The 27692-nt window shown below is 44.0% G+C and overlaps 2 protein-coding genes and 1 long non-coding RNA gene across 6 annotated transcripts; 1 reads left to right on the forward strand and 2 right to left on the reverse strand.

Annotated features, from left to right (window-relative positions):
• On the forward strand, window positions 1-27371 carry Exn (Ephexin). Of its 4 annotated transcripts, none has more exons than XM_017232122.3 (10): window positions 1-505; window positions 12814-16102; window positions 17413-17513; window positions 21474-21721; window positions 21783-22739; window positions 22799-22991; window positions 25613-26184; window positions 26252-26701; window positions 26763-26967; window positions 27027-27371. In XM_017232122.3, exons 2-10 carry the CDS (start codon window positions 12960-12962, stop codon window positions 27188-27190), a joined length of 6033 nt encoding a protein of 2010 aa, XP_017087611.2. In that variant the 5' UTR covers window positions 1-505; window positions 12814-12959; the 3' UTR covers window positions 27191-27371. The 4 variants fall into 4 exon arrangements, with proteins under 4 accessions (XP_017087611.2, XP_070135401.1, XP_070135402.1 ...); XM_070279300.1 differs by lacking the exon at window positions 1-505 and adding an exon at window positions 6118-6629; XM_070279301.1 differs by lacking the exons at window positions 1-505; window positions 12814-16102; window positions 17413-17513 and adding exons at window positions 18100-18228; window positions 20949-21338.
• Window positions 6681-7439, reverse strand: LOC138926193 (uncharacterized). Its single transcript, XR_011442571.1, has 2 exons — window positions 6861-7439; window positions 6681-6800 (listed from the first exon to the last, which is right to left on the reverse strand). It is a non-coding gene; the product is annotated as an uncharacterized lncRNA (long non-coding RNA).
• Window positions 23013-24349, reverse strand: LOC138926192 (cyclic GMP-AMP synthase-like receptor). The gene is made up of 2 exons (XM_070279303.1): window positions 24106-24349; window positions 23013-24043 (listed from the first exon to the last, which is right to left on the reverse strand). The coding sequence occupies exons 1-2, from the start codon at window positions 24107-24109 to the stop codon at window positions 23049-23051; spliced, it is 999 nt and encodes a 332-aa protein (XP_070135404.1). The 5' UTR covers window positions 24110-24349; the 3' UTR covers window positions 23013-23048.
• Window positions 27372-27692: the final 321 nt, after the last annotated feature.

Genomic DNA, 27692 nt, shown 5'->3' on the forward strand with positions numbered 1-27692 from the left:
TCCATCGGCGCGCGGTTCGGATCCGTTTTGGTTCGATTTACTTCACAAATAATTATTATCGAAACCGATTGAGTGGCGCGACGGTTGGTGTGATTGATTGCTGTCAGTGGTATATCTGCAGCTTGCCAAGAAAAGGAAATTAAAGAGTGTTATCAGAAAGAGAAATAAGAAAAGTAAAAGTGGAAATATGTGGCAAGTGGCTGGGGCCTGGTCCCCAAGTGGCAGCAACGGCAGCTTCTGCCGCGGAAAGTGTACAAAAGATTCGCCACCAAAAGGCCAAGATAAATAGCATTATAAATTGATAAAAACCGTCATAGTGATTTGTATATGAAAGCGTGAAAGATAATAATACCGGGTCTCATTCCTTATATAACAATTGAATTAGTCTACTATTTGCATATAAATAGAAGAAAGCGAAACGCTTCTGCGTGATTGATTTAAAACAACATTAAGTGCCAATATTGGAATTTTATTCGGATTATATTACAATGAACGGCCTCAAAATGTAAGTATCCGCTGCAAACAAAGCCATGATATGGCATGTACAAATTGCATTGGATTTTAATGCTGGAATAATAATATAAAAAACAATGCCTGATAAATGGAGGACTTATCAACAGTATTCTTGGAAAAATAATATATTTCCCTTTAGCTCTGAAAACGAGTCTCGGTTTGTGAGCTCTACCTCTTTATTTTTTATAACACTTCTCGATCTGGTCGATTTTTTTACTGCCATACGCCCTTCTTTGCCAATTTACGGCTTGGGTTGCCGTGCAGTTAGAAAGCTGCCAAAAGCAAATAAAGGTCGGGCTCTACTCTCTTTGAAAGTTGTTTATCTCACGGATTCAGGTTGGGGAATCGGAGGTAAAAAGTGAAAGACTGAAAGATTGATTCACATCGTGACGAAACCGAGTTCTATGAGTTTTCAACAATTATTACCTGCAAATTGAGGAAATCATAAAATACGCAGTGATTTCCTTTTTCTATTTTTAAACCAAGTTTAGTTTTTGTCTAAATAGATCTCCCCAAAGCCCTGTCCCTTTCTTTCAGTGCATTTGCGGTTCCCTCACCTGGTAGCTTACGCATATTTGTTTTTCGACCCAAAGCCTAGCCTTTGCTTACCTATGGACTTAAAGTGTTGCACTGCCCAGTTCCAGTTTTAGTTTTATTGCCACTCCAAGTCGGAGCCACCGTTAAAATTACAACAATTTCTTCCGGCCTTATTAAAAAGCAAATACTAGTTTGTACACACATTTGTGACGAGTGTACATATGCATGAATGTCTGTAATTCTGTAATGCCTGTGGAGTGAATTGAAGTGGCCTGGTCATGGCTTCCGTTTCGCTTTTGTCGTCAAAGAAGAAATCACCATAATAACTCTTTTAGTTATGCAGTCTGCGAAATTATCCGACATGATTATGCCCCACCCGTGGGGCGGCTGAGAAGGGGACTGTGGGGCAGGCCAAACACTTTCCATTTTCATTCACATGATCTCAGAGACCCCCGCGGAGCAGACCATCTTTTCGAGATCAGCTTCTTTGCATAACAATCGTTAGCTGTCTAAGTACTGGCCATATAATTAGAGCCCCACGCCCACTGCGGCCTCACACAAAATTATGCTGCGTGGGGGTAATTGTGAATTTGTATCTGACAGATACGAATAGATATCCCATAATTGTAAATTGTAGGTGCAGCTTACAGTCGCTGACAGCCCTGGTCGGAATGGAATTAGCTAAAGGCTCTCAGAAGGGGGACTTTTCCCTGGCATTCCACTGCTTCACAGATGGATGACTCATGGCCCAAAAACGAAACCAAGCTGATGCTGGTCAAAACCTGTAGCAGTCACTGCACAAAACTCGGCTTACTCACGTGGTCAAGTGGGCACTGAAAGAAATTAGCCAAAAGGACTTAAGTTATGGATCACTTTTCGTTCAATAGTTGACTTTAACTTGTGATTTATGCCTTTAATAAAAATTTTATAAATTCTGAAATGATTTATATATTTTCTTTAACACGTCACTGAAACTATGACAAATCTTGACTTTGGTCTTTCTCTGAGAAAATGCGTTGGCCAGTTACTGGGCGAATGCATTCGTCGTGCCAGCCATTGAACTTTGAAACTTCAGCATCAGCATTTATCACAAAAAACAGTAGACAAGGGTAACTTTAGACCAATCCGAAGTTGCGATACCCTTTTGAATTCTTCCTATATAAAAAAACTAAAATTTCTTTAGAAAATGAATAGCTTTTTTTAGGAAAAGAGCCTAACCAAATTTCTATAAAGGAGTTCCTTAACAATAAAACAATCTATAGAAATTTTGGCATAAAGATTGTGATGCAAATAAATACTATAGAACTCATGGATCAAAGGACGAATATAAGTCCTAAGTGTAACATTTGCTTCCAAGGAACACAGTTTTCTTTACTGACACTGTGGTCTTTACTGATACCCTCATATACATCCATCGCCATTAATACTCTCAGTAAGAGTATAACAAAAACAAATTGCATAAAAATAAATACGTCAAATCCTGAAGAAAACAACAATTGGAGAAACAAACACGTCATCGCCATTGCTGGCATACTTGATGACATTTTCAGTGGGAAAAGTGCACCGTAAATTATGTTGACTTAATCGATCGATCGATCGATTGGCGGAGCTGCGAATGCCAATGGAGCTGTCATCAGGTTTCAGCCTCAGCAGCAGGTTCTTTTCGGGGTCTGCCAATTTTTTTTTTGGGGCTTTGTGAAATTCCCCTCATTGATATGCATTGGGCATTTTGGCCCAATCGCAGGTCGTGCGACAATGATCCACAATCGTGCCATGTCAAGCATTCTATATGGTTCATTGCTGGCCAAACTATGTCACCCCGTTCGAGTGTGGGCGATGGATTGGAGGTGCTGAAAATAAATGGCAAGATTTAGCCAAGATCCCAGGTCTTATTTGGCCTAGAGAGTTCGTTGATCGAAGCTGAAAACAAACATGTGATGAGCCATCACTTGCCCATGAATAAGTGAAAATAACAGGTTTGCAAGATCACCGCAAGATCTTCGGGAGAAAGAAGTCCCCGGGGCATTTCCTCTAATGAGGCATAACCGCAAAATAAGCTGTGGGCTTTTATTTAACATATTTTTTAAATTAACAATATAAAATACACAAACAAAAATGCATTTAAAATGGTTGAAAGGTTTTAAGGTTTAAGATTCTAGGATGATTTATTTATAAACAATATTTATAAGATGTTAAGGCTTTTAGGATATCTAATTCTTTAAGCCTTTTCATATACTACCAACTTTCCCCTTTCAGCTAAAAATATTCCTCGATATGGGACTTTTTTTTATTTTTTATGATTAAACACGATTTTAGCCAACATGGTACGTGGTTTCAATTCAATTCGTAGCGAATCACGTTTTTGAGGGGCTGTGATGGGTAATCGAGAACCCGAAGACCCCTGGCAAGGCCATCTTCTAACCGGGGCTTTCTTCAAATCTTCAAATGCGCATTTTTTTTTTGCCAGATCTTTGCTACAGTTTTGGATCCGCTTGACAGGGCTGTTGCATGCCAGCCAGCACAGTTGGAACTGCTGATGACAGTTGGAAAGTGCTTCAAAATTTATTTTCTGCGCCCAGATTTCAGATCTCGTTTCAGGTTTCAGCTCTCACTGTACCCCCCCCAACAGTTGTACAATAAATTAAATAGACCAAAAAAAGCTACCAGCTAAGATATGGGCTTTTCTTAAGCCAAAAGTTTCGTCAGCTGAAATGGTAACGATAATTAAAGTTTTGCATTACAGCAGCTGCTGCTGATTAATGGGCATTGTTTCGCATACGCCCCGTTGCCCCACAGAAGCTGGGCCCTTCCCGAAAAAACGCCCTACAACTCAAAAACAAACAAAAATTAAAACGAAATCAGCCACTTAATGCAAATTACAGAGACAGATACAACCATACAGATACAGATGCAGATACAGTGGAGATATAGGAAAACAAGTGTCTGGCTGCGTATGGAAATGAAGTTGCCACATGTGGCAACCAAACAACTGGGTGGGGATATCATAAACATAAATAGCCACAGATGATGACGACTTGCAGTGAGGAAAATTATAGATACTTAAGATATCGAGATATAGAAAAATAAATGTATAGTTTGTTTAAGAAAAGTCTTTATATGATAAGCTTGGAAAAACTGTTATTTTCAGTTTTAAATTATTTATCTTTAGTTATTTTATTTGATTTTTTTCTTAGTGTAAATGATGCTATGCTCCAAGTACAAAGCGGTTGCACTGAGAACTCCATGTATGGGCGTTGTGTGTATTTTTTTTCTGTCGCTTTTTTATGGGTCTCCTCCACGTTGGCTGTTTTTTGCATCGCATTGAATGGAAATGAAAATGAAAACCAGGTTTGCAGGTCGCTGAGATTTTAGAGTTTTTCGTGTCCGCCGAAACTTTGCGAAATCCAAAAATTCCTTTTCATTTTGTGCCACTTCAGTTAACCCACTATTTTCTCACGATATATAAATACATAAATATTTATAAGTTAGTAGTTGGTAATGATAGTAAAAGTTTATAAACAAAGCAGATGAGCTTTAGAAGAAGGCAAAGGAAAGAATAATATTAAAATATATTTTAAAGTCTGTTTAGATTAAAAAAGGTTTTACGAAGTCTATCAAGACAGTAAATATTATTATATATTTTTCCATTACTGGCTTATATTACCCCATTGGCCTTTATAGGGTTAAATTACTGCCCATTAACAGCGACAAATGGTCACCCCAAAAGCACACCAGTTTTATTTTCAATTTGTTTTGGCTTTGCTTTTACTTTTGGGGCTTTTGTTTATTTATCTTTATTTACTTTTTGTGTGTGTTTGGGTTTGTTTTTTATTTTGTATTTTTTTTTTTATTTACTGACGGTCTCTGTTATTTTTGAAGCTGAACTTGGTAAAGAACTGGTATTGGTATTGAATTTCACAGAGCGATGCTCTCGAACCGGTTTCTGGCTAACAGCTTCTTAACCGATTCGTGCCGATTGATTGGCAGTGATTGAGCTATTTTATTTAGGGTATTGCAATATTCGTAGATCTCTCTCTCGTGTGGGAGAAGAAGATTCACGAGATGCCAGAAACCAGTTTCCGCTTCCCAGGCATTCAAAGTGATTTAACATTTTGTTCTTGTGGCGATGCCAATGCTTCAATGGGCCTGCCAAATCAATTAGAGGCGCTGCGACTTAATTAAAATTTGTGTTTGGCTAATTAAAAGCCATAAGAGTCAGTGTGAACGAACGCGCACAACGCGTGTTCTTTGTGGGCAGAAACTACGCTACAGATCCATTCCACAGCTATAGTCTTGAGCGCCTTTGTGGGTCGCATGCCTCTGGAGAAATGCAGTTTGCAGTCAACTGCAAAAAAGAAAAGGCAACAGCTACAGATACAGATACTCAGATACTTGGGGCGGGAGAATCAGAACAAAATGCAGCGCCAAAAGCCAATGCACAAGAATGCAATACAAACGCCAGGGAGAATTGTAGCCACGATTCTCCAGAGAAGTGGCAGGGCACTGAGGAAAATCTAGACTTCTTTTTAGTTTTATTATTATTGTTTTTAATAAAAATATTCTTGGTTCAATAGAAGTTTCAACAGTTCCTTAGTAGCAACATCAAAAACATCAATCCCCATTCAAGAAATTTCAAGCTTTTAAGACTTTTTTTAGGCTTTAGTCTTCTGAGTTTATATATTCTTAACTCAGATATATATATTCTATATATTCTAAACATCAATCCCCATTCAAGAAATTTCAAGCTTTTAAGACTTTTTTTAGGCTTTAGTCTTCTGAGTTTATATATTCTTGATTTTTACAAATTTCTCCCAGTGCTTTAACAGCAACATGAATAGCAGCAAAGACAGCAATATCAGTAGCAGCAACATCAAGCACGCTGGCAACCAGCAACATAAGCTCCGGCTTCGTCGCCAACGTTAACCGCTATCGACAGCAACCATCAACCAAGGGGCGACACTAGCCAGTAACAGCAGCAATATCCATAACAGCAACCAGCAACAGCAGGCAGCAAGCAGCAACGTCAACAGCAATATCGACGACGACAGCAACTCTTCGTGGAATTAGTTGTTTTTCGGTCGTCGGACGTTGGAGTTGCTTTTCGAAACGCTAACGAAACACCTTTCTTCACTCACCTGGCCTGGAGATCTCGGCACTCCTCGGCGCGCGTTGTTTCGTCTCATGTGTGTGTGTTGTTATTGTATTCTTCTCGCTCGAGTCGCCCATACAAATAATTTAGATAATGTGCAATTTGCAATATGCAAAATCCAAGGCAGTGCAATAGCTAAAAATCGAGTTCAGTTGAATTCAGATTACTGGGGTATTTTTATTTTTGGGGCCAGAGTGAAATGAAAGCTGGCAAAAGTGAAACGCCCACAAGAAAAATCTGCGTGCTGGTGGTGCTAGTAGTGTGTGCTCTTGAAAGAATCTAGCCAAACCACTTGGCTAAATTCCACATACATACAAGAAATAACCATCAAGTAGAAGCGAAATTTCACCAAGAACAGGCTCCCAATCTTTGTGCCTAAGAGCTTCGATTTCCTTCGATGGATTACAATAATTGGACTTGACATTTGATGGTAAATAGTTGGATATCCAAGTGTTCCCAATAGATATAAGAACAGGATCTATTATAAATAAATCTTTAAATTTATGTCTGGAATTTATTGAATTTTGAATGGCAATTAAATGTAATTAAAAAGAGCCATAATTTAAAGCCAAGCTTTTGGCCACTTGTCTCCATGAATTAACTGTAAAACCCACTGGCTTAGACGCTGTTTATAATTTGTGTGTTTTTTTCGCATACGTACGAATTGGCCTCCGAACTGACCTCTTCTTCCATGTCATGTTGGATTCTCTGCTTACGGTTTTTTAGAATTACGGTTAAAAAATCAACTTGCATTAGTAAAGGTGTGTGTTTTGTGAGCATGTTCCGTGGCCATGTTTTTTTGTGTTGTGTTGTTTTGGTTCCATTAGCTTCACTTTGCCAATGCTGCACGCTAATTATACGCCTCTGTGCCTTACGCGGTTATAGTCAGTCCAGACCTAGGTCTAGTGGCCGGAGTCTAGCCCAGAGTGACTGGCATCTAGTATCTGGCATCTTGTTGCGGTTCTTTGGCAACGGCTCTTGGAATGCAGTTAATGCCCGTTTGCATGTTCTATCCACATTATTGATTCATACAAATTTTCCCCAATTTCCCCACCTGATAACTCCACCCATGTGACTCACTCTGTAATCAGCCAGCCGATAAGCCCAACTAAATATACCCACAAACTGTGTCAGTTGTGGGCATCAATTTAACAAATTCAATTTCGGCTCAGACAAAAGCATGAGTAGTTTAAGATTTAACGAGGGGTTCTTTAGTCACATATACTAAACGTATGCATATAGGAACTACCCTTCGAGAGACTATCGACCCGTCGCCGTGTTTACCATACGCAGTGTTGGCTTAGGGGGTGTATTAACGTATAGGGGTTGCTTCGAGCTAGACCTTTCAGTTGGCTAAGGACCGCGCTGGTCGGTGGTAGGTGGAATTTTGCCACGGCAACGTGGCCAAAACATAAACAAACTGCTTAAAAAAAAAACTAAAACAAACACACTTCCCAATCGAAAGTCCTTGAGTGTCCATTGTGCGATGATGTAAACTTGGTCGGGCGGTGCTTCAAAAACCTAAAAATACAATTGTGTAAGCCAAGAATTATCCCACTAGAGCCTCTAAATCAAAAGACAGACAGTTCATTAGCTCGGAATTCACAAAAACCTGAGAGTCACACAAAAAGGAAAAGTAAACTTTCACATTTCTAATGGCGGCTTTTGTTGTTTCTTCTTTATATTTTTTTTTGTTTGTTTTATTTTTTTCTATGCAAAATGGCAATAAATTTTCTTTGATTTAATTTCTTGAAATTAAAATATTTCTTGGCCGGCCGCCGTTCGTCTTATGCCGTTGTCTCTGGCTAGATTATTTCATTATATTTTATGCCATTTCATTTGTTATCATTTCCCAGTGTCTTCCGCATTGGAAGATTAGCTGCGTGTCTAATCTCCGGATTCTTTTTTCGCTCAGCCGTAGCGCATTATCACTTTCCCTCCATCTGTCAGTACCTTTTGAATTTTTACTAAGGTGAGTTGGAAAATGAAAGCCCTCCACTCCGCCCTCGGAGGGTATTGTGATAAAAAGCCAACAAAACGAAATCAAACAAAACGTTGCATCCGTTTTGAAAGCCATTTGCATACCAATAGATACATATATGGATATATCTTCATAATAAATGTGTGGCAGGTGCAGCTGCAGCTTAGCCTAAAAAACTGCAGCTCATCAAGTTTCTTTTTTATTATTTCTTCTCCGCCAGATGAAGCCCGACGGTGTTCGGTGTGAAGTGTTTACATTTTCCTTTCCGACAGCCGAGACTGCTTAATATGCAAAGCATTTTTATCGACCAGGCCAAAAAGCGGTTGACCGCCCAACGACTTAAATGGCCTTAGACTCCATCCACTCTATAGTCTATATAGTCGTATGAATAACATTGGAATTATCATTGTTTGGTGGCTAAAACCGAAAACAGAAAGCTCTGAGATTAATGGCTCATCGCCTGAATTCTTGGCTAATTGATAAGTGGCAAGAGGATGGTTTTTATCAGTTTCCCCGTCTGGTAATCCCCGTTTTGGCAGCCGGTTTGCTTTCCGCCTTGCAATTGGCAAATAATCGCTTATGGAATTCCATTTCGTATAAACAAGATATTTTATGCAAACACACTTTTTGGCCAACAATTTCCTATAGACTTGAAATAATAAAAGAAGAAAACATATATGCTGCCAAAGACGTTTGCGTAATCGGCGGTTATAGACATTTTATACCCATTTTATACCTCGGAGAGGACAAGGGTATATTGGTTGTCTGTGAATGTATGTTACAGGGAGAAGAAGTGCTATTTTAGAAAAGTTTTAATACCAAGCTATGAGAGAGGTTAATTTATATATATAAATTGATTTCAACAATATTGGCTTCTTTTCAGAAAAGAAATAGACCTTTTATCGTTCTTGTCTACTTCAGTAGCTTGTTTTCTTTTTAAGAAAATATTTATTTTTTAGAAAGGTTATATACAGAATCAGATGAGTACCGGGTATCGTATAGTCGAGAAACTCTATTGAAGGCGACCTTATTTTTTATTTACCCTCGACGTGTGATGAGTGTGCGTGTGTGTGGGCCTCGTATTTAATATTTTGTTTAAAAAACCTTTTTGCAATGGCAAATAAAATTAATTTTGTTATTCTTGCCGCGTGTGCGGTACAATGTGACAACTAGAGAAAACATATATACTTGGATAGCTACCTACCTACAAGGTATATAAAGTATGAAAGGGAAATAAGAAGCAGAAGCCATCAGAGATGAAAATGGCTAACGAACGTACCAAAAGCCGCTTAAAATCCATTTTACGATACCGCATGTGAGGCAGAAGAAATTGTTTTTTTTTCGCTGTCTCTTACCTTTATGTAATCGCTCATTATAATTGGCATTTGTGTGTGACAAAAAATGGATAACAAAAAACGTGACAACAGAGGGGAGAGCCACGTATGGGAGAGGTGTACAATTGTCAGGTGCGAAGAGGCGGTAAGACAATATTGCGGCTGAGTTTTTTGTGCAATCCCCCAGCCCACAACCCACAATGAACAAAAAACTTCGATCGCTGAACGATAAGCCAGCGCATTCATAACGCATCAAGCATACGCAATGGTGTCCCGCAGCCGCAAGAAACATGTGCACTGATTTCGCGCTTGCCCAAGTTTTCTGTTTCCCCAACAAAATAATAGCTACTCATTATTCGAGCCAGATGTGAGTCAAAGTACGAAAAGCGGCTTAAAATACCATTCCAGATTACACGAATTTCGACAAGTATGGTACTTGGACGATTTTCTAATTGTTTTGTAAAGAAAACAAAAGTGAGCTATTTTTATACCCTGGCAAAGGGTATAAGAAATAGGAAAGATTTCACTGTGGGCCATATAAGGGAAAACCCCATTTTCAAGGGATCCCATCAGGAAAAATGGAAAAAAATCTGAAAAAAATGTTGTCTCAAAATTTTTATGCAGAATGATGGCGAATCGATCTAGAAATCGTTTAAGATACTCCGCTTGAGAATCGGATGAGAATTGGAAAAGATATAGCCATCACAGTGGACCCTATAGGGGAAAACCCCATTTTCAAGGGATCCCACCCCGAAAAATGGACAAAAAATCTGAAAAATATTTTGTCTCAGAATTTTGATGCAGAATGGTGGCGAATCGATCTAGAAATCGTTTAAGGTACTCCGCTTGAGAATCGGATGAGAATTGGAAAAGATATAGCCACCACAGTGGACCCTATAGGGGAAAACCCCATTTCCAAGGGATCCCATCAGGAAAAATTAACAAAAAATCTGAAAAATATTTTGTCTCAAAATTTTTATGCAGAATGATGGCGAATCGATCTAGAAATCGTTTAAGATACTCCGCTTGAGAATCGGATGAGAATTGGGGAAGATATACCCATCACAGTGGACCCTATAGGGGAAAACCCCATTTTCAAGGGATCCCACCCCGAAAAATGGACAAAAAATCTGAAAAATATTTTGTCTCAGGATTTTGATGCAGAATGGTGGCGAATCGATCTAGAAATCGTTTAAGGTACTCCGCTTGAGAATTGGATGAGAATTGGAAAAGATATAGCCATCACAGTGGACCCTATAGGGGAAAACCCCATTTCCAAGGGATCCCATCAGGAAAAATGAACAAAAAATCTGAAAAATATTTTGTCTCAGGATTTTGATGCAGAATGGTGGCGAATCGATCTAGAAATCGTTTAAGGTACTCCGCTTGAGAATCGGATGAGAATTGGAAAATATATAGCCATCACAGTGGACCCTATAGGGGAAAACCCCATTTCCAAGGGATCCCATCAGGAAAAATGAACAAAAAATCTGAAAAATATTTTGTCTCAAAATATTTATGCAGAATGATGGCGAATCGATCTAGAAATCGTTTAAGATACTCCGCTTGAGAATCGGATGAGAATTGGGGAAGATATAGCCATCACAGTGGACCCTATAGGGGAAAACCCCATTTTCAAGGGATCCCACCCCGAAAAATGGACAAAAAATCTGAAAAATATTTTGTCTCAGGATTTTGATGCAGAATGGTGGCGAATCGATCTAGAAATCGTTTAAGGTACTCCGCTTGAGAATTGGATGAGAATTGGAAAAGATATAGCCATCACAGTGGACCCTATAGGGGAAAACCCCATTTCCAAGGGATCCCATCAGGAAAAATGAACAAAAAATCTGAAAAATATTTTGTCTCAGGATTTTGATGCAGAATGGTGGCGAATCGATCTAGAAATCGTTTAAGGTACTCCGCTTGAGAATTGGATGAGAATTGGAAAAGATATAGCCATCACAGTGGACCCTATAGGGGAAAACCCCATTTCCAAGGGATCCCATCAGGAAAAATGAACAAAAAATCTGAAAAATATTTTGTCTCAAAATATTTATGCAGAATGATGGCGAATCGATCTAGAAATCGTTTAAGATACTCCGCTTGAGAATCGGATGAGAATTGGGGAAGATATAGCCATCACAGTGGACCCTATAGGGGAAAACCCCATTTTCAAGGGATCCCACCCCGAAAAATGGACAAAAAATCTGAAAAATATTTTGTCTCAGAATTTTGATGCAGAATGGTGGCGAATCGATCTAGAAATCGTTTAAGGTACTCCGCTTGAGAATTGGATGAGAATTGGAAAAGATATAGCCATCACAGTGGACCCTATAGGGGAAAACCCCATTTCCAAGGGATCCCATCAGGAAAAATGAACAAAACATCTGAAAAATATTTTGTCTCAGGATTTGGATGTAGAATTTTGGCAAATCGATCCAGAAATCGTTTAAGGTACTCCGCTTAAGAATCGGATGAGAATTGGGGAAGATATAGCCATCACTGTGGCCCATATATGGAAAACCCCCATTTTCAAGGGATCCCATCATGAAAAATGGACAAAAAATGTAAAAAATATTGTGTCTCAGGATTTTGATGCAGAATGGAGGCGAATCGATCTAGAAATCGTTTAAGGTACTCCGCTTGAGCATTGGATGAGAATTGGGGAAGATATAGCCTTCCCTGTGGGCCATACAGGGGAAATCGTTAGACTTAAAAATCATTTTTTTTCTATACAATGTCAAACAATATTATCTATTTTGAAATTTGTATAATTACTTGGGTTTATTATATATAAAATAAATATTTTCAAACCTTGTTCTGATATATCTAACATATGCATAAGTATGTACATTCCTCTATTATCTGTCTTATAAAGAGACTGTATAGAATTTTTTTCAAAATGTTTAAAAATATTCAGTTACAAATTAGACGGCAAGGCGTAAAGCCACCTAAAGTTCTTCTTTAAAATTTGTTATCTAATAAACTCCTATAAACATTTACATAACTTTGGAGAGCGTATTTATTTAAAAAAAAAGTGCCTTAGAATCATTCAAAATAGTATCATTTTTTCACTTTTTCTTAAAAGTGAACTTACTCCTAAAAATGGGTGTAGACAACCGGAATATCACTGATGAAGACAAGCTAGCTTATCAGCCATAATTGCTGTGGTTAGACACGCCTTCCAATGGAATGCCCAAGCTAATTGCTGGCACCCAATTTGCATGACAAGATTTTCACGAGCTTTCTCTTCCACTCTCTGATTTTTTTTCTTGTTTCTTTATATTTTTCTACAGGCCTCGAGGCAACAGCAACATCAGAAGCAGAAGCAGCAGCGGCAACCCCAGCCGCAACACCTGCACCAGCAACTTCTTTGCTGACAGCTTCTTGGATAGCCGAGTACGTGATCGTTTTCTGGCCAAGATCAGAGCAAATCAGCGCCATGGCGATGTCACCTTTTGTCTTGGATGCGGCTGCGATCGCCCCTTCTCGTGATCTCAATGGCAATGCAACAGCAACTGGCAGTGGAAGTGCAAGTGCAAGTGCAACATCAGCATCGAATTCGCCGCGAAAAACGAAAAAGACAATTATCAATTGGCTGGTGAACAGTGACAACAACAATCGGTTAACGTGCGATAACCCCAAAAGTAGTAAAAGCCAAACAAATCCAAATCCGAATACGAATCCGAATCCGAATCATAACCCTAATCCGAATCCGAATCCAAATCCAAATAATAATTGCAGCTGCGAGTCGCGCGCGTTTCGCGATTTCCGCGGTGTCCAAACCCTCCGCTTGTTGTGGAGCAAGCGCATCAAGAGTGCCAGCGAGGACCACGCCCACTACAGTGCCCACTCCCACGCCCACGCCCATGGGGCCAACCCCACATTGGGCACCCTGAAGAAACTGAACAAGAGTGTCAGTTGTCTGGTGAATGTTTTCAATAATTCACGAGACTTTTCCACGCCGGAGAAATCGCTGGCCAAGCGCACGGCCAGCCTGCACAACTTGCAGGACTCGAAGCACCTGCTGCTCCAGAAGGAGAAGGACAACTTCTACAAGTACAAGAACGCCGAGCAGGCCAGAATGCAGGCCAAGTTGAAGCGCGTCAACGACGAGGCGAGTGCGACAATAGCCGCCGGCGAAAGCCGCGAGAACCGCAATGACATGGAGCTCCTATCAGCCGTAGATAAGACTACGGCGGAGCAGGGGCAGGCGGAGGATGAGGGCGAGGTGGAGCCGAATGCGAATGTGGAGGCGGGTGACTGGCTGGAAGAGCGAGTGGAGCTACGAGCGAAACGGGAGCGTAACGCCGCCAGCGAGTTCAGTCTCAGTGCGACGAGCGGCAGGAGTGGCTGCGGCAGCTCGGAATCCATACACACCTCCACCTCCTCGACGGCCACCGCTGCCACCGTGACGTCATCGGCGGGTCGTTCCGGTGGCCGGCGCAAATATAGCTTTAAGACGCACGCCGGTAAGTCCTATCACCAACACCACCACCCCATCCGCCGGGTGAGCAATATGGACGCCCATAGCAGTGCCCCTAACAGCTCCAGTATGGTGGCCAAGCTGACCCAACAGTTCAACGAGATTATCCAGAAAGATGCCCGACTCCTGGAGCAGGTGAAGCGCAACAATGGCGTCTGGCTGTCACGAGGCACCCACGTCTACAAGGTCATCGAGCGGGAGCAAGGCAGTGCGGAGGAGAACCGCATCTCCACTGTCCAGAGGAACATCAAGAAGTTCGAAAAGCTGGAGAAGCCTTCGATTCCCCAGAAAACCGAACAGCTGATGCGGAAACACCGCGAGCTGATGGCCAGCAGTCCCCGGGGAAGTCTCAATCCTAAGGGTTCCAGAGTCAAGAGGAATCTCAAGCTGCCCGCGGGATGTATGGGAATACCAGAGGAGGAGGTGAAAGCGCCCACGGAGAAAGGCTGCACCGGTATTCCCGAACAGCCAGCTAAGCAACCAAAAGACAAAATACCCAAAGAGGAGGTGGATGCGAGATCCAATGAGGAACTGCATCTAGTTATAAACAAAGAAAAGCCAGAAACGGAAGGAGAAGCTGACGATTTGGAGCCAGAGCAGGAGGAGGGTTTCAGACAGAAGTGGAAACACAAAAAGTCCTCCATCTACGAAAAGCTAAGATTCCCCTTCAAGGGACGAAAGTCGGCCAGTCCCTCGCCCACCAAAGGACGAGCCAAGGAGGAGGCACCAATCGTAGAGGAAGTCACCAAAGAGGAGCCCGAGGCAGAGCCTCTCAGACTACAAATTCCCAAAGAGGACACCCCTGTGAAGGTGGACACCAATGGTGGATTCCTTGTCTCCCCTTGCATCGAGGCCGATGCGAAGATCCTTGATGCCCTGGAAGAACTCGACCACAAGCTGAAGGTGCTCAGTCATCCAAGTGAGATGTCCACATCCGGAGACGGAGAACTCCTGATAGCTGCCAACGATGACTTTGAACAGCGCATCCTGCCCAATAACTCGTTCGTTTTCCAGTCGGCCAACAAGCAGATCTCCAACAACCAGATCCTGCTCAACCAAGCGGTGAATGTTACCCTGGTGAATGCCATCGAGGGCGAGCAGATGATCATGGAGCAGAAGCAGCTGGTGAAGATCAGGGAGCTGGAGGAGGAGCTGCTGGAGCAGAAACCAAAGCAGACACTACAGGAGGAGGAGCAGGAGTCCATCTACGAGCCAATCACCCTGAACAACACTGAAACCAAGACTGAACCCCAGGCTTCCAGCCTCTATAAGATCGCTTCCAAAAGCCAGGAGATCGTGGAGGATATATACCAAACACTGGAGGAAACCAAGCCAACTAACTGGCTGGAGGGATACGAGTCGATAGCCGGATCCCAGGAGGCTTCCGCCTTGAGTTACGATGGGTATGAGTCCTTTGCTCCTGAGGAGGTACTCACCACACCCACTACACCCTCGGCAGGCACAGGCACCCTGGGCCGGAATACCCGTGACCAGTTGCCAGAGCTGCCCAAGCCCAAGAGGGTGCTCCACACTTCTCCCATGCCTCACCGACCAGCTCCACCCAAGCCGGACGTCAAGGAGTCCGAGGAGGATGAGAACATCTACGACACCATCAAGGGCTGCTATGAGTCTGTCAACCTGAAGGCATCCTCAACGTCCTCCTCTTCATCCTCCAATGGAACAGTAACCCTCACCACAGATGCCATCTCCCTGACCTCCAACTGCTACGAGAGTATCTTGCATTACAAGAAAACGAGGATATCGACGGGAGGGAATCAGAATCAGGCAACCAACGGAGGCAGTTGCATCCAGCTCTCGAGCAGTGGCTCCACCCTGACCATCTCCTCGGACCACAAGACCAACAGCCTGTACGAATCCTCACTGGCGGCAGCCGGGTGTGTGATCTACGGAAGTGCCAGCGTCGGTTGCCGCTCCTCCCTGGGCAGCAGCGCGGGGAGTCGGGATAGCGGGAAGCCCAGGGACAAGAGGTCCTCGATAGCAGGGTCCAGCGATAACAGCGACGCCTGGGTGGACATTTCGGATGGCGAACATGGACCTGCGCCCTTGGAAACAGCCGCCACCGAAGCCCAGTTCATTGTGTAAGTATTTGTCCTTTTTTTTATGTTTTTAAACTTTCAGGAAAAATTAGAAAAGGTTAGTTAGTAATTACTAATCAGAAGAGTTAGGTTCTAGATTATTTTCAATTTTAAAATATTAATAGTACTTAGGACTGTCTAATCAGTATATTGATATCAGCAATCAATAATTCCCGCAATCTGCTACTTTTGCAATTTTAAATATCAATTTTCAATATCAACACTCGTAGGTCAGGTTAAAAAATATAAATAGTAGAAAAGTATACATAAAATATATATATAATAATAACAAGAAGGTATTTATGATTTTGTGTTGTTTCCTGTATTTTGAGAAAACGATAGCCAGCGGAAGAAGATTGGAACTTCTGCTCCCTGTATTATACAGAGATATACAGGGGAAGTATATAGTAAATTCTGCGTAGATTGCTTATCAGTTTGTTTGGGTTTGCCTTATCTAATCGGCTGAGAAAACGACAGCCAACTGCAGGGGAAACCAGCCCACTGAAGTTGATGTTGCAAGGGTTGCTAAATGGTTATATACCATATAGTATTTATATCCCTTGCTGCACATGGGTTGACACCAAAACCAATACTATCAATCAGGTCAAGGTGGCTCGCCTTAGGCTTTAACGTTTATAAGACTTTAATTAAATTCAGAATGAATTAATTTATTTATTTTTCAATTTAGAATGTTGTTATATTATTCAAAATTGAGTCATTCAAGTATTTTACGCATTTCTTGACGCAATCTCGTTTAAAAATAAACAAAGAACCTGAGATATTGCGCCAGAAAGTGATGACAAGTTCAGCAAATGACGTACATTTAGAATATATATTTTTTTGCAAAAATCCCGACGTTAAGCTATGGCTTATCTAAGTTTTGTAAGATATTATGAGACAATTACGTCTCATCACAACACCAAGTGATAGTTGGGGGTCTTTTGTTCTCCCAGAATACTATCTCTTAGGCCTTATCGCCTTTAATTAGAACAATGTCACGCTTTTTTAAAATTTGAAACCGACCATTCCCAAGTTGCAACACTCTTCTAGTGATTGGGCCCCTCCACTAATTGAAGCTCTGACCTACAATTTCTTTTGTTATCACTCGATAAGAGGGTCGCGCCTCTATGAGGGAAGCCCTTAAAATCAGTTCCAAAGCAAGCACTTCAAGACCAGTCATTGGAGATCCCTCAAGGGGAATTATTTTGATCGATCGTTTTTAGGAACTATGAAGTACTCAATGAAAACTATTTTAAGACAATTAAATGAGTAGTTCTTAAAAGACTTAATGAGTATCTTGGACCTTTTTACAGTGTTCGGGAAAGATTCAAGCCGCATCGCACACGCAGCCCGGATTGGTCGAAACGCATCAGAGACAAAAGACTGCAGCAGAAGGCTAAAAGCTGTATAGAAGGTGAGTAATGAAATTAATTCTTTAAAAAAAAGAACTAAAAACAAAGCTAGTTGGTAATTATTTCCTTAAAAGAACGAACAAAAGTGCTCTGTAAGTAATGGTGAATTTCTTACAAAATATTCATGGGGATTCCCCTGCCTGAAAGCTTTCAGTGAAGCTTTTCCAACATAGCTGGTTCGTGTCCCAGCTAGTCTCTCCGATCTTACCATCCACACACATGTAACTGTTTACTGGCTCCCACAAACTTGACACCGTCCAACCAATAATTACTGGCAACTGGTTAATTTCTATGAATGGCCCATCAGGGCCACTTAGCCGTTTGGCTTTTTAATAAATTTGCATAAGCGATCGCCTGGAGCGGCGTCTGGCCGCCTCGAAGAAAAGGCCAAAAGTGAAGCCAAACACGACTTCGGCTAACAAGGCAAGCAGCTAGCAGAGCGAATAATTGCAGACCCCCCTTTTTTACAAATGAGAGTGAGAGTGTGGGGCTGAGCTGGGATTACATGAGCAGGTCGCGCAGGCGACGAGTTCCACACCCGAGAGAAGCTCTCGATGCCCATAAAGTGGACGGAATGTGCAATTTACGTTGCTTTCGGGGTAGTATCTGCTCTCAGTATCTGCGCCTCTCATTCGTTCCACATCGCTCAACTCCAACGGTCAGAAAAAAGATACAACGCGCTCGCTTGGCGGTTCCGAATAAATTCGTGTGATAAATGTGAATATCTGAGTACATAACTAATGATGTTGCTTGGGGGGCAAATAAGATACAAATGGGGGAATATGTGAAATTTCAAAAATAGGAAATGCACTGCATGTGCATCCAAAATTAAAGAAGAAGCTCTTCGGACACAAAGATACAAGAGTGCATACGACAAGATACTCGAGAGTGCAGTTTGCATTACAAGTTTTTTTTTTTGTGCCTTTGTTGCTGTTTTTGTTTGGAAACCGATGCCTTATGTCTGGCCACCCCCTCCCACTACCCCTGATGGCTGGTGTAGTTATTATAGTTTTTCAAGCCAGCGATGACGAAATTGTTTAGCGAACACGAAAACCAGTCTAGAAATATAAAACGCAAGCCGCACAACCTTGAAGCTGTCTTAAAGAAACCGAAAAAAAAACACAAAACAAAACAACGGGCCAAATCGTAGGTACATCATCGCAGTTTTTTTTTTTTTTGGCCAAAAAGGAATCGGTTTTCCCCAATTCGGCGATGACTTTTGCAAAAAATTAAAGAAACCCCACAACATTATCTATTGCAAAAAAGACAGACTTTGTGCAATGTGCAATTCCATTTCGAATACAAAATACGAAATTCGAGTGCGAAAAGTGTGCGCATGCGCATAATCCTACAAAAAAAGGCTTCGCAATGCTTGCTCTCTCACTTTCAGAAAAAAAAACCGAGTTCAGCGAACGCAGCTTGATTATCGGAAAAATATCTTGTAATTGTAATTGTTTCTGGTTTTATGGGCGAAACCCACCAACCGGCAATGCCTGCACTTGGCTCTTAATGGAAATTCTCAGCTTAACTTTTAACTTTTACCCGCTGGCACGTTCAACTTTGGCTCGTTAGTTGTATTTTTTGGTTTTAGGCCTTTTTTTTTGTTGTACCCTGAAGCCGACACGCAACGCCAAAACCCGCGGCGAAAGTGTCGTGGAAACTTGGTGGACTGCCGCAATGAAAATTTATGAGTTGGGTGACTATTGCATGCCGGAAGATTCCACTCTATGGGATGATCTTCGGAATGAATGCACTATTTTCAATTAGATGACGAAGAGTGAAGGCTTTTCCTATTATAAGTCTGGCTATAGAAACAGATTTCCATCAGTAAATCAGGTGTTTTAAGTTCTTTTCTAACTACCTATGACTTGGAAAGAAAATTAACTAATAAAAGTCATAGTATGATATCGACAGAGCTACGATGATATTTCATAACCCTGACGCTGCTGGTGACTATCAGCCAATCCAATTGAGACAATGACATCGTTTGGCACTTAATAATCTTAACCTTAATGCGTCTGGCAATCAATCAACCGTTCGAACCGTTGCTCCACCGGATTTCTTCCAGCTGCACTGTTAATTGTTAATCATTTGTGCGTGAAGACTGACCGCCCGGCCTTGCACTTGCTGCATTCCCATAAACAAAGACCCCAGAGATCATCTTGTCTTTTACATAGCTACTATATACAACCAGGGTTTTAATACTTGTGAAATAGTATTCATACTACATAGGTATGTAGCTCTGTTTCTTCTTTGTTTCCCAAAGTATTTGTGGGCTAATGAAGTAAACCATTTCCGTATGGGGCTTTGGTCCGGTATAATATCAACATTCACTCTACACTCTACACGCACAAAGACAAAAGCCGAAATTCGCTGAATTTCCCCCAGAGAACATGCAATATCGGTATACAAGCCATATATGTATTCGAACTGAACCTGAAACCGGTAACTTGAGGTGCCAGCTCCTGGCTGGCTTTCGTGCCCAGAACCACCAGCCATATAAGCCTCCTATAACTTGTATGTACAACCCACGCTCAACAAGTGTTGGCGCCGAAAAGTATCTCGTTCCGTTCAGAAATCCACCTCTAACCTACACAACTATTTGAGACATTTTCAATGGAAATTAGAAATAAATTACTCATATATCTAATCGGCTAGTGGCAATTGTTTTAATTTGCTGCAAAACGTCATTTCCTTCCCTCGAATGGGGGACGGGGGCATTCTTGTGTGCTATTATTTTGCCCGTTACTGTATTTACGGCATAGCCAGATACAAGCTCATATTCGTGTTCATACAGCAGAGCTTAAGCTTGGCTTTTATTGACGCTCTCGAACCGGTCTGGAAGCATTCGCTGCGCTTGCCTGCCTCCCCAACCACGTACCTACTACGTATACGTAATATTCCAACTGATTTTATCTGAGTTCTACGGGGTGGAATGTATACTCGTACTAGTCTATTGAAAATGTGCTAATATTGTGAGTTTCGCAGGGTATACGGTGGGCGGCAGCACCTGCTGCTTTAGCTGCTGTGCCAGTTTGGAGTATGGTATTTGATTTTCCAACCATGTATGTTAATCACAGCTCACATTGTGCCCGGTGTGACTTTGTTGTCTGCATTCAACCATGATTCCATTATAATTTGCGCTGTTTTGCATTCCCCGGCTTTTGGGGTTTTCGCTTTGATTTTATTTTAGTTCGTTTTAGTTTAGTTTATAGCTTAGCACCAGTCGCCAGGGAGCTTTATGTTGTGACACTTGAAGAGTCGGTTTAATTAGCATATCGAGGAGGGTACACTGGGCTGGATTGGTCAATCAGAGAGGGGGCCAGGCAATTGCAGCTTTAATTGCTTTCAATTGAGGCAACGGTCCAGCATTCCCAAGAACAGCAACAGCGACAGCATCTCCGGGAGTTTCTTCTTCTGATTCTCGTTCTTAATAGGCGTCTGACCCCAAAGATGTGACAAGATGTCGACCATTAATCCCAGCAATGGCCAGCGTCTCAGCTGCACCGGCAGCCTGAACAGCAGCAGCAGCGGTCATCCCTCCGACCCGGTGACCCTGCCCCGCAAGAGGCGCTCCCGGGCCGTCGGCGAGGTGGCGGTCACCTGCCAGCAGCGCAGCACCACCAGCGTCTACCTCAACGGACCGCCGTCCGCGGAGCCAGTGCGCCCGGCGCCCGAGCCCATCTACCAGAACGAGGCGGCAGCCATCAGCCAAAGCTGCAGCCACGCCCACCAGCGGGCCAAGCTGCTGACATCCATGCGGGCGTGCCACGACGAGCGGGGCGAAAATTCCGGAAAAGTCACCATGACAGTGAGCACTTTTGTAGGTTCGTTCTGGTATAGAAATATGATTTAATCTTAATTGTCTAATTATTTCAGGGCCTTGACTTTAGGTTAAACTATTTATTCATTAAGCTATTAAACTTTAAAATAATAACTTCACTTTTTTTGGATCCACACAGATGACTCGGATCATTACTACGAGACCCTGTCGCCCTTCAAGGACAAACGCCATTCGACGCAGCTGGTGCGACATCACCAGGATGCCACGCAAGTGCGTTCCACGCGCTCCTCCAGCCGTCGCAGCAAGAACCACTCCGTCTCCGCCCATGCCCTTGGTGAGCACGTGGTCATGTCGGATGACTACGACTCCTTTGAGACGGACAGTGATGAGCACGGCGAGGAGGAAACAAGCCAAAGGCTGCGAAACGTGAGTACTTTACTCATGAAGGATTCAAAATGGATTCGACTTAACCATCTTGGAATTGCAGCAAAATGACAGCGGCGTGGACATGCGGAATCATCGGCTTCCAAAGCCACCGGCTGCCCAAAACCAGGTCTACGAGTTTGTCCGCAAATTCTTCTTCTCCAGCAAGAAATCTCCAAAGAGCAGCCAACAAAAGCTGTACGAGAACACTCCGGCGCCCACTCAGTTCTACGTAGAGGGCGGCAAGCGAACGGAGGATATCTACGAAAGTACGGATTATGGTCCAGAGCGAAATCCACCTCCGTCGAGCCACCTAGAGCCGCCGCCGGTTCTCAGGAAGCAGCAGAAGAACGGCAAGAGTCTGCGGTCCCGGCTCCGAAAGAGTCTGGTCGGTTCCAGCTTCGACAGCAAACAGCTGTCCACCTTGTCGGCCACACGCAGCACCTTCTACGTGGAGGATCCCGAGGGCCTGATCCCGGAGCTACATGGCTCTGGGGAAATGGATTCCGGCTTCTCCGAGAAGACTTGCACCCCCACGCCAGAGTCCCAGAAGTTCTCTACGATGGCACGGAAAGCCAAGAAGGAGGCAAAGGCCGCCAGGCGCCGCACCACCATCGGACTACGACCCCACGACCCTCCACCGCCCCCGCCTCCGATCTCGGGCAGCAAGACGCCCACCGAAACCGGGGAGCGGGAGAATGAGCGCGAGCAGGAGCCCGGTCAGACCACCTCCTGGTACGCTGAGTGTGGAGTCTTCAAGCAGGCTACCAGTGCTGCCACTGTGTCGCCCCGAGGCGACGAGCCGGTCACGCCCACGCCCAGCGCCCACGGAGGCGTCAGCTCGTGGTACGCTGAGTCTGGCCTCTACCAGACCAGCGGCGTGTCCGTGGCCAGCTCCAGCGGCAGCTCGGGCGTCTCCACGGGCAACGAGGCCGGTCTAGGCGATGAGCTGCCCTCGGAGCCGCATAGTCTGTTCTCCAACGAACCGCTCTACCAAATGTACAGTGCCGCCAAGCTAGAGGTACCTACCCTTTAATCCTCTCCTGCTGCTGCTGATATTAATCGGTTGCCTTCTTTCAGTCGATCACCCGCGACCTGGAGGCGCACGAGAGTTCCACCGACGGCTACGAGGAGATTGGCCAGCACGCGAAGAACAAGCCAGAGCCGATGGCCAAGCCACGGCCCTCGGCCCTGCAGTTGGTGGAGCCCAAGAATGGGCCATCGCGAACCCTGTGGAGCGAGATACCCGAAGTCATTCAGTCCCACATACTGCGTGAGTATAGCCACTGGGATGTAGGATGAATACGTCTTTATATTTTAAGTTTCAATTTTAAAATGGGATTATGTCAAACATTCGAAGCACATAAGCTGACCAGGATTCGTCCTCGGATTCGGAACTATCCGACGGGTCGAGCTCATGCCACCTCCCCTTATGGTCCACGTATATGGGGTTGATCCGCACCTTCTCGTCGCTGTCCCTTCGATCTTTCTGGTACACTTCCCCGCTGCGTTCCTCGGTCAGTGCCTCGTCTTTGAAGCTCTTCAGGCTGACGAAAGTGCCTCTCATTTTGTCGTGGTATCTCTCCAACGTGACCAAGTCCTTGAAGTGCAACGTGTTGAGGTTCGGCGTCAGGAATCTCGGCACCCTGCCACTCTGGAGGTGATTCTCCAAGGCCTTGAAGGCAGCTATACAGCAAGTGTCCAGCTCTTTCGGCAGTCTGGGAATCTCCTGCAGTATCACGGCGCGGATGGCATCGTCCAGTCCTTTTATTTTGATGCGCATGATCTTTTCATACTTATGGCACGTCGACTGGAGCAGGCGCTGCAATCCTCGGGAGTGTGAGTGGGCAGCCATGAGGCTGCGCTCCAATTCCGGGGCCCAGACCATGAAGCTGCGGGGTTCAAATGGCGTTGTCACCTGGGGCACTGCGTACCAGTGATAGGGCGGCAGATTCAAGTCGCCCTCCGTCAGCCAAGGACATGGTAGTGGCCACTCCGAGTGCTGAAATTCGATCACCGGCAGCCAAGTCACCTTGACACCACTCTTTGGGGCTTCGTCCTCGGAAGTGGATGCATCAAAGTGCAGACGGAGTCGAGACTCCAGCTTTGGAGTACTGATTCCCTTCAGCCAGTATTCAGCCAGGAGATTCCGAAACACAAACCCCTGGTACACAGTCGGATGATGCACTTTGTCGCCGGCATGCAACAGTACAAATCCCGGACGCGCTTCGTCCCTAATTGGAGTCAGTTTGAACGGAAACTTTACCTTAACAAAGACCTCGTACTCATCTTCCTCAACTCTCCGGATCATTTGCTGGGAATTGCCTAAAATGTGTGATTAATTTCAAAGTAGATTAGAGTATCCCAAGATTATGCTTGAAACTTACCCATGGGCACCAAGCTGAAACGAGCTCCGTTGGAGCCATCGATCTTGGTGAGCTCCTCGCGAATCTCTTTCTGCAAGCTCAGCACATTTTTTGGAATTCCAGCTGGGGGACTATCTCGGAGCACCAAAGTCCTCAAGGCGGTATTCAAAGTTTCGCATAATAACTTGCTCGATGTTTCGGATATGGTGTCTTCGGGAGAATTCAAGAGTTTAGAGTTTAAGAACAGATGGAAGAGCTTTCGATATAAAAGTCTTCTATCGATAGTTTAAGATTCTAAAAATTTGCTAAAATTTAGAACCAAGTTCACGATCACTTTCAAAACGATGCTCATGCGCAAAGGCGACCGAGTTCTTTGAATTCCACTTCAAGACTGTTTGTAGAAAATCAAAACTTGGATAAAGTGTGTCCCCTTCTATACATACATATGTATGTATGAATATAATTCCTTTTTATACCCTTGCAGAGGGTATTATAATTTTGGTCAAAAGTGTGCAACGCAGTGAAGGAGACATCTCCGACCCTATAAAGTATATATATTCTTGATCAGGATCACCTCCTGAGTTGATATAAGCATGTCCGTCTGTCCGTCTGTCTGTCTGTTTCTACGCAAACTAGTCTCTCAGTTTTAAAGCTATCGACTTGAAACTTTGCACACACCCTTCTTTCCTTTGCACGCAGTATATAAGTCGGAACGGCCCGGATGGGCCGACTATATCATATAGCTGCCATATAACTGATTGATCGGAAATGGTATAACTTTGGTGTTTTTAGAGTTAGAGAGTTCAAATTTGACATGAGAGCTACTTTTGGCAAAATAATACGACATGCCAAATTTCATAAGGATCGGCCGACTATATCCTATAGCTGCCATATAACTGAACGATCGGAAATGACCCAACTTTCGTGTTTTTGAAGATAGAAAGCTGGAACTTGGTACAGATTATATATTTGGTCAGTTGATCCGACCTACCAAATTTCATTAGGATCGGCCGACTATATCCTATAGCTGCCATATAACTGAACGATCGGAAATGGTATTTGGTAGAAATATCAACTTTCGTATTTTTGAAGATAGAAGTTTGGGACTTTTTTTAGATTTTGTATTGTAATAAATTGGATTATATATTCCTATTCCCATAAGGATCGGCCAACTATATCCGATGTTTGCGATATATATCCGGTTTTAACTGCAAGGGTATATAAACTTCGGCTCCGCCCGAAGTTAGCATTCCTTTCTTGTTTTATAAACAAAAACCGCCAACACTTGTAGAAAAACTACGTCTTAAGTCTTAAGTACCCTGGCAGTCTGTTTTTATTTGGGGATGAATTTGAGACTCCCGCTTTTTATTGCGTTTTTTATTGGAAACCCATTCCTCAAATGGTCTGGCGTCTTGTTTCCTTTTTTTCTGAAAAAAAAATATACATATATTATATTACTAAATGCCTCTAGAAACTCTAGAATATGTATAACTCTTCCGCAATTTCAACTAAACCCACATTATTGCAGCCACCTTGACGAGTCGAGAACGAAATCTTCAGGAGGCCAAGTTCGAGATAATCACATCGGAGGCGAGCTACCTAAAGTCGCTCAACCTGCTCCGGCGCCACTTCATGAACCACAGCGCCTTTATGGACACCTCCGTGCTGAGTGCCAAGGACCGGAAGGCCTTGTTCTCCTACATTGTGCCCGTGCACGAGTGCTCGGAACGTCTGCTCACGGAACTGGAAGCCTGCTGGCAGGACAACATCATGCTACTGGGACTTAGTAGGTGCATCTATGAGATTGCCGAGCGGCACTTTCATGTCTATGTGGCATTCTGTGAGCACCAGGGTCGAATGGACCGGACGTTGCGCCGGCTGAAGGAGTCCAAGGATTCCATGGCCTTCCAGCAGCACTTGGAGCGACTGGAGGCCAGTCCCAACTGCTGCGGCCTGAACCTGCACTCGTTCCTGATGTTGCCCATGCAGCGGATCACCCGCCTGCCCCTGCTCATCGACGCGGTCTTCAGCAAGGAGTCGCCGCTGAATCGCGAGGAGTACGAGAGCTGGAAGCTGACGCTTGCCCTCGTCCAGAAGCTGGTAACATTTTTTAAACTCTCCATGTAGAGATTGCAAAACCTAATTTCCATGTTTCGTGTCCTTGCAGGTGGCCCAGTGCAACGAAGCGGCCAATCGGCGGGAGCAGGCCTACGAGTTGGAGCGTATTGCCAGCCAACTGGAGTTTCCTGGTCACGTGCGGGCTCTGGCCATCGCTCCGGTCGGAGTGCCGCGGGCGGGAGCGAAACCCCGCTACCTGGTGAAGCGTGGCGAGCTGACCCACCTGGTCTGGCGGGGGGAGGACGCCAAGTTGACCTTCGGTAAGCGCCTAACGAAGGTCAGCATCTACGCCTTCCTCTTCTCGGACCTGCTGGTGCTCTGCAAGCGGCGAGGAGAGTCCAGCTTCAGTGTTTTCGACTACTGCCCCCGGAGCATGCTGACGCTAGCCGCCGGCGACTCACTGCCCCAGCTGCCCACCAAAGACCTCAAGGACCAGGTTGGCAAGAACCTCATCCTGATGACCCTGCTGGAGAACTGTGACCGCAAGACCATCGAGCTGGTAAGACCTATTTAATCGCTATTAAACCCTTCTCCGACTAAGCTCATCCACCAACCCACAGGTCTTGTCCTGCCCCTCGGTGTCCGACCAACAGCGATGGCTGCAGGCCATGCGACCGCCGGAGGCTGAGACGCCCGGCGAGAAGCTATACGAATCCTGGGACTGCCCACAGGTGGTGGCCAAACACAGCTACGAATCGGACGAGCCAGACGTTCTCCAGCTGGAGCTGGGCGACGTTGTCAACGTGTCCCGCAAGCTACCCGATGGTGAGTACACAATCCGTGTTCTGTTATCATTTAAAACTAATCCGCCTCCCCCTTTTCAGGCTGGTACCAGGGCGAAAGGATTCGTGATGGCGCTGTCGGGTGGTTCCCCGGAAGCTATACCGAGGAGCTGAACTCGGCGCACGTTCGAGCTCGTAACCTGAAGCAGCGCCACCGTCTACTCACCTTCACGGCTACATATCTGGAGGCCCAGAAGGCCAAGTGAACTGGCCACTTCCTGACCAGTTGCAATTCCATTTTCATAGTCCGAATCAGATTCTAAGTGAACTACCATAATAGCCCTTTAGTTTTAGAGTTAAGGAAATGTGATAATTGTTTAAATATCGATGTATATGTTAACGAAATCGGGAATCCTACAAAATATATCTTCCCCTTTAAATAGTCAATGGTAATTGGTTTTTTTATTTATGAATTCTCTTAGAAATCTCTTAGAAATTCCAATAGGTCACCCTGAAAGGGGCTTAAGCTCATCAAGTCCATAGATTTAAAATTGACATTATCAACTAGGAATGGTGAACATCTGCCCACCTTCAAGCTCCTCACCAAAACCTCAAGATGAATTATAATACTAACTCACAAGTCATGCGAGCAGCTCATCCAAACCTTTTATTTTAATGCCTTCTTGGAGGAAAGAGCCTCTAGCATGCCCTGATGAGCCTGGGAGTGATGATGACTGGCCCAGTTTGGAGCCCAGACCATGAAACTCC

The sequence above is a fragment of the Drosophila bipectinata genome, chromosome 3L (assembly GCF_030179905.1).
Source record: "Drosophila bipectinata strain 14024-0381.07 chromosome 3L, DbipHiC1v2, whole genome shotgun sequence".
Classification (NCBI taxonomy): domain Eukaryota; kingdom Metazoa; phylum Arthropoda; class Insecta; order Diptera; family Drosophilidae; genus Drosophila; species Drosophila bipectinata.

Bases quoted from the DNA above. Each gene is read 5' to 3' on its own strand.
- Exn (XM_017232122.3), top strand. From the start codon at position 12,960: ATGGCGATGTCACCTTTTGTCTTGGATGCGGCTGCGATCGCCCCTTCT. The intron at 21,722-21,782 runs GTGAGTACTTTA...TTGGAATTGCAG, and splicing joins CAAGCCAAAGGCTGCGAAAC to CAAAATGACAGCGGCGTGGA. The intron at 26,185-26,251 runs GTAACATTTTTT...GTGTCCTTGCAG, and splicing joins TTGCCCTCGTCCAGAAGCTG to GTGGCCCAGTGCAACGAAGC.